This window comes from Leptosomus discolor, chromosome Z, assembly GCF_034619465.1.
Source record: "Leptosomus discolor isolate bLepDis1 chromosome Z, bLepDis1.hap2, whole genome shotgun sequence".
In the NCBI taxonomy this organism is placed as follows: Eukaryota; Metazoa; Chordata; class Aves; order Leptosomiformes; family Leptosomidae; genus Leptosomus; species Leptosomus discolor.
The window spans coordinates 16,376,769-16,383,070 of NC_141419.1; the positions used below are offsets into that span (position 1 = coordinate 16,376,769).

The 6,302-nt window shown below is 44.7% G+C and overlaps 1 protein-coding gene across 1 annotated transcript; it reads left to right on the forward strand.

The window, feature by feature from the left end:
- Positions 1 to 368: 368 nt before the first annotated feature.
- Positions 369 to 5,977, forward strand: LOC147413228 (cell cycle checkpoint protein RAD17-like). The gene is made up of 6 exons (XM_086479528.1): positions 369 to 445; positions 916 to 1,062; positions 1,624 to 1,770; positions 2,535 to 2,655; positions 3,982 to 4,039; positions 5,396 to 5,977. Exons 1-6 carry the CDS (start codon positions 404 to 406, stop codon positions 5,661 to 5,663), a joined length of 783 nt encoding a protein of 260 aa, XP_086335654.1. The 5' UTR covers positions 369 to 403; the 3' UTR covers positions 5,664 to 5,977.
- Positions 5,978 to 6,302: the final 325 nt, after the last annotated feature.

Sequence of the window (6,302 nt, forward strand, 5' to 3'; positions counted from 1 at the left end):
GGGTCCCCTCAGTCCCCTCTGGCCCCTCAGTTAACAGTCCCGCTCTGCAGAGGGTCCAGCAAAAAGCGCAGCTTTGATGGTAGGAAGAGCTTCGTGGCCTCAGCGCTGTGCCCAGGGTGCCTGAAGGACCTGCCTGTCCCCACAGCCCTGGGGGGCCTTGGGTCAGCCCGCTACCCAGTGGGGCAGGGCCTCGAGCGGCTACGCATCCTCGCCCGAGTCCTCTGAAGATTGTAAAATCCTTTGTAGGAGAACCGGCGTCAGAGTCAGAATTCCCTCAGCTGCCCGCTCACTTACCAGAATACCGTCGAGACACCTTGCTTCTTCAGCCTGAGGTACATCTGCAATAGCTGCGGGATTCCAGGTTTGGTTTGAAAAAAACCCAGACAGGACGCCTAAGTGATTGATGCAAATTCTCCAGCACAGTGGTTTTGTCACTGCTCTTAAGGTAGGTGTGTTGGGTCTGTCTAAGTTCTGTCTAATAGAATAATTAATCTGGAAAAGTGCTCTGGAGGCTAGCTTTGGAGGTGGTTTAGGTTCCCAGGCTCTGGGTCTCGGGTCAAGTTTTGAGTATCTCCAAGGAGAGAGGTTCTCTCACCTCACTGACGGGCTTGTGGTGGAAGGTGGACGTTCCCTTGCTGCGGCCTGTGATTGTCACCTCTCATCCTTTGGCTGCGCATTGCCAAGAGGAGTCCGAGTTCACCTTTCTGTTACCACGCATTGAGAGAGTTGAAGACAGCAGTGGCTTCTGCCTCCCCATCGCCCCTGTTAGCCTTCTTGGAGAGGGAGCCAGCCTCCCTTTTGTATATAAGCGTCACTTCGTAGGTCACGTGTGCCAGCTCCCTAACCATCGGAACGTACCGCAGCTTTTATAGGACGCTTTTCCTGTGTAAAGCTTGTGCTTTTTTTTCCTCGTAGGGTATTGTGGAAAAATCGCATATGTCTGGAAGCGTGTTTAATTTATACCTTCACCAGAACTATGTAGACTTTTTTTCTGATATAGATGATGTAGTGAGAGCCAGTGAGTATTTGAGCACCGCTGATGTCCTTTGCAGCAACTGGAGTGTAAGTGCCACCTTTTATACGCACGTGCTTTGTTTTCGTAACGCTCTGACTCAGTATTTTTTCATTGATTTTCAAAAAATCAAGCGTTTTTTAATACCCCAAAACGTTGAGCTTTGAAATGTCTCTCTAAGCGTTTATGAATGGTAGGAAGCAATTTTCTTACGAGCCAGTAAGAATTAAGCTCTATCACTTCAAACTTGCAGCGTAGGTGACAGTGAGTTGCTAATGAATGCCGAAGTACATCCACTACACAAGAGATGCGGGTCCACCTCTTTGTCCAACTTCTGTCGGTATTTTATTGTAGTGGGTTACAGCGTTTGTAAAACATTCTACAAAGTGTTAAGTAGAACAAATTCGTGCTAAAATGTGTTGGAGCCTGTGTGCCCTTTCCCTGAAGTAATTGAGCCAGCTTTTTCATGCAGCTGCTCTGAGTAAAAGTCTCACGGTATTCTGAACGTGTTCTGGGCGTGTTGTGTCACTGCAGTTACAGACTGTTTTAGTTCAGGTGAGACATACTGTACAGAGAGCTGGAGTTCACCCAGTGCTCGATTTCTCTCTTAGACACGGCTTGAGACGGAAAAATACAGCGCGTCTGTGGCTACCCGAGGGGTGATACATTCAAATACGTCCAGAGCCTTTGCCCATCACCAAGGAGGGATGGGGTTCCGGCCTTTGCATAAACCCCAGTGGTTCTTTATCAATAAAAAGGTAAATGCTTGATCAATTTTTTTCCATGTTTTTTTGGTAAGGTGTGACGGTTTGAGTGGTATAGATGAGATTTGCTCCCAGTGCTAAACTTGTCAAATGTCCCGTTTTGGTATAAGCTACTTCTGAAAGCACTTGCTCAATCGAAGGGGTACACTGGTGTTATTCTTTTAATGGGAAAATAAACTGGAGGCCTCTGACAAAGTCTGATTCCTGTGTCCAAGTTGGCCTACTGCTGGGAGAGTCTTAATCCTAAGTTACCGGAGACACAATTACTGTTGAAATACTATAAAGTATTCCTAAAAGTAAGTTCAAGCTTTCGTGCGCTTTCAGTCACATTAAACTGTTGTGTAAGTTTGACAAATGACTGCTGTTATGTTTTATGTGTTTGTCAGAAGTCGCTTGTTCATGAGACACGAAAGCGCTCGGCCAGTTTTTACATTTGAGCTAATATTTCTCTTGCTGTAGCGGGCAAAAAAGATTGGCCTGGATGGGTGGGGAATTCAGGGATAAATATTTTCTGTAAATTTTAATGCCCAGCAAAAGGCAAAAGTGAAGGGATTTACGATTTTTAGGATCTGCATATGTTAACTCTGCTTAAGTGCTCATCTTTTTTCCTGGTCTCATCTTCAGTAGCTTGTGTGTAGTCATCCAGCAGACAAGAAGAAAGTCTCGTCTTGTCCAGTACAGAATAGCTACATCAATAATGGTGTACCAGGTTTTTCCCTTGTCTTTCTCCTCCCCCCCCTCCCCCCCAACCCTTACAGTATCAAGAAAATTGCCTGGCTGCAAAAGCTCTCTTTTCAAGCTTCTGCTTACCACCCGAGTGTCTTCAGACAGAGCTATTGCCCTATCTTGCTATGTTAGCAAATCCAATGAGAAACCAAGGTAAGATGGATGTAACTCCTGATCTTGGAATCTGCTTTGTAATTAAAGCATGCTGAAAAATGTTGTACACAAAATGTCAATACTGCCTGTGCTTCTGTCTCGGTAAAAGAAATGCTTGGAGTAGACGCATGTAGCTGATATCCACAAACGTTTCCAGTAACACAGCCAAAATTAAAGCCGTCCTGCAGGTTTGAAACAGCACCAAGAACATCTTTAAAACTAACGTAACTGAAAGAATTAAAGCCAGCGTCTCTCTTGGCAGAAAAGAGGCCTATACGATGCTTTGTTATTGTGGGAGATGGGGTCCTCGTGTTGGAGTTTTGGAATGATTTTTCCCTTCTTTAACTGCATAGGTTTCTGGTGTCTGTGTACTTTTGGATCTCGCCGTGTTGCCCTCGCACTCAGTCTCTTAAGGTCCTTGCACAGCCCTTCTGTCTGTCTTCCTGTCCTATACTAGCTTGTCTAACTGGGTGGCATCGGCAAACTTGCTCATCTCACTCTTCACCCCTTTTTTCATAGGGTTTCTTTTAAGAAGGTGCTGGCTAGCCCAGGTCCTAGCACAGATCTCTGCAGAACTGTATTGGCAACTTTTTCCCACTGCAGGAGTTAACTGTTACCTCATGCCCCTCTCCCCACTCCAAACCGATTATTTATCAAACTTTACTCATTAAGTTGTTCTCTTCGGCTGAGGGCTTCTTTTAAATGTACGCTAGAGGGTTTGGTGAGAAGACTTTTGGAAACCTAGCAGGCAATATTAGCTAGATCTTCCTTGCTTACCGATCCCTTTCCGGTAACATCAACAGACGTCAAAGGCTCGACAGAGCCTTTCTCAGATAAAGGAAGCATAATCCAAGTTTGCAGTGCTTTAAAAAGACGTGTACCCTGAGGTCATCCAATAGCCGACAGTTCATGTGGAAACATTTACTCTGTATGGTACCTGATACAAAAATGACTCTTTAGACAGCTGGGTCGCTTATGCTGTGTTAATTACTTCTAAGAAAAGGCTTCACGTCTTACCTGAGGCCTTGACATCAGGATGAATTCATTTTGTAGGCTATGGAATAATAACTCTGCATCATAAATACGCAGCTGATGAGCGTCAGGGAATTTTCTGTGCAGGCAATCTGTAAATACGTCACGGTAATGTGGTAAACAGTTTGAAAAAAAGAATACGTCCACGCGTGCGCCGTGTTTTTGGTATCCGAAATATTGCAAATGTGTACAAGGGTACTTGACCTAACTTAGGAATTATTTGTTTCCCAGTATGTTTAATTGTACGTGCCTTATGATCTACCCAATGTGAAACTGGTGATTCTTTGTTCGCAGCTCAGATTGCTTTTATCCAAGACATTGGGAGGCTACCGCTGAAAAGACATTTTGGGAGGTAAACTTGACTTCTCTCTTTTCTCAAAGAAAGTAAGACTTTCTCTCTTAACGCGTTGAGGAGAAGAACCCTTTCATAGAGAAGCATCTTCAACGTACATCAGTGACGTGACATCTTCCCTTGGCAAAGCGTGTCAGGGCATGCGACAAAGCTTCTCATACTGATCGCTGCGGTATTGCTGTCCCAGTTGAACTGTGAAATGGGTCCTGTAAGGTCAAGGCTCTGTTACCCAAGAATCACCCAGTTCCTCAACAGTTGTACGAAAAGCCATTTAGGTTGCTAGTCAGGAAGAAAGCGTCCCTAACGGTGCGTTTCTCTGCAGTCTCCCTCATCTAAGCCCAAATGTTTGTAACTTTACAACTTAATGGTACGCTTCCTTATGCCGTTAGTTTAGTCTGCAGCATACCTGTAAACATTGATAAGCATTTTGTATCTGCATTGGTAAGCTGGGTGTGTGTCACTTAGAGTTTTACCTGAGGGGTAGCTTTCTCCTGAAAACACAGTAATCCTTTTTCACTTGGTCACTATCTTGAAAAGGAAGTACACAGAAATGTAGGTATTTTAGTAAGCATTTGCTTCCTTCGGGAACCCTGGCTGAAAAGAATCGGTTTTGTGTTACTAAGCAGTCCTTGATAAAACTTCCATGCAGCTAGTTCACTGGAAAAAAAGAATATTTTAGTTCTTTTCCGTTATATTCCTCAATGGAATGGGGATGGTAAGAAAATGGGCATTGAGGAGGGTGCATGGTACTTGATCACCTGGCACTGGTGCCAGGACGAGGTTTTTTTGTCAGTAACTGCGTAAGTTTTTATTATTCCCATGTAAAGTGGGAAAAATAATAAACATTGGTGACAGACTGATACAGAGGTGCTAGAAAGACTGAGAAGTCCAAATAGTGAAAGAAATTTTCAAGTTAAATTGAAACTCGAAAGCAGCAGTGGGTACTGGGAAAGTGACGGAGCACAAACTTGATCTGGAATTTGGCTGTTGCTGTGCTTTGAGGCTGCGTAGGGTCGTCCTTTCCCCGAGAGGAACTCCTCTGTCTTCTGAAGGCCGTCAGCTAAGCTGTGCGGTGTTGAGTTCTGGGCCCAAGTATCTCCACCTGCAAGATGGGCGCAGAGCTGTAAAAACATGATCCTGAAGGTAGTGATGGAAGCACAGCATGTGTGCAGCTTGATTGATCACGCTAACTGTGATTGATGGAGGGTTTTACTGCCAGAAAATGCGAAAGCTGTTAAGCACCGGTGAAGAAGGGTGACCCGTGCGGCACCCGGGCAATCTTTTCTATGGCAGCTTCTGCCTGAGAGAGCAGCTGTTTTGTCGTGGTAACTTACTGTTGCAATGATAATTTTACAGGCTAAAGCTTGAAACACTTACTGATAAAGATCCTGGGGTACCAGACGTATTTGTGAGCTCTGAGGAGGACCGTGCCGACGTGCATGCTACGGAGACGGCTGCACAGACGGGGGAAGACAGCACGAAGGAGAATGAATCGGATGGGTTCCCTCTGTCTTCTAGCCAGTGCAGTGGAAGTGAACTGCCTTGCAGTCAGCCTCAGCCTGTTGCAGCTCAAGCAATCATGGAGGAAGACGAATTCAAAATAGAGGAATATGATAGTGACTGAGTACAAGAGAACATCGACCTCTGACTTGCCTGAACAGATGAATATGCCGCAGAGGCCTTTACTAAATAGAGCATGGTCTGCACAAAAGTACTGCTTTAGCTGCTTAGGTGGGCTCGGAGGCCAAGTCTAAACGTGCTGTGTCAGCATCGAGACAGCGCTCCTCAGCTTCCCCTTAACTTTGCAGGATCAGACCTGAGCTGGACACTAAATTACAAGCTATTCCCTGCCTCTCCTGAGCCATGAAATAACCTCTGACAATGAAAAGAGGGTAATAAATGGTGACTGAAATTAGTTTGAGAGAGACTGTAGGTAAGCAGTGTTATTCTTTAGTTATTTCTTACACGTTTGGATTTACTTTGCAATTGTGCGGTGTGTTTCCTGAGTACGCATTTGATAAGTTGTTAGCCTTTGAAGGTTTTATTAAAATGCATGCCTTAAAAAGAAATTGCTGTGTGGAAGCTTGGCCCTTCTGAAAGAAGAGACCGCCGTGTTCATGTAAAAGCTTTGGTTACGCCGCACCGACGACGTAAATAAAACTGCCGCTGTGTTAATACTGTTTTGTACTCTGCCACAGATTTTTATGTGTTTACAGACTGAACATATGTACAAGAGATTACTTTGGATTCCTTTTTGAAAAGA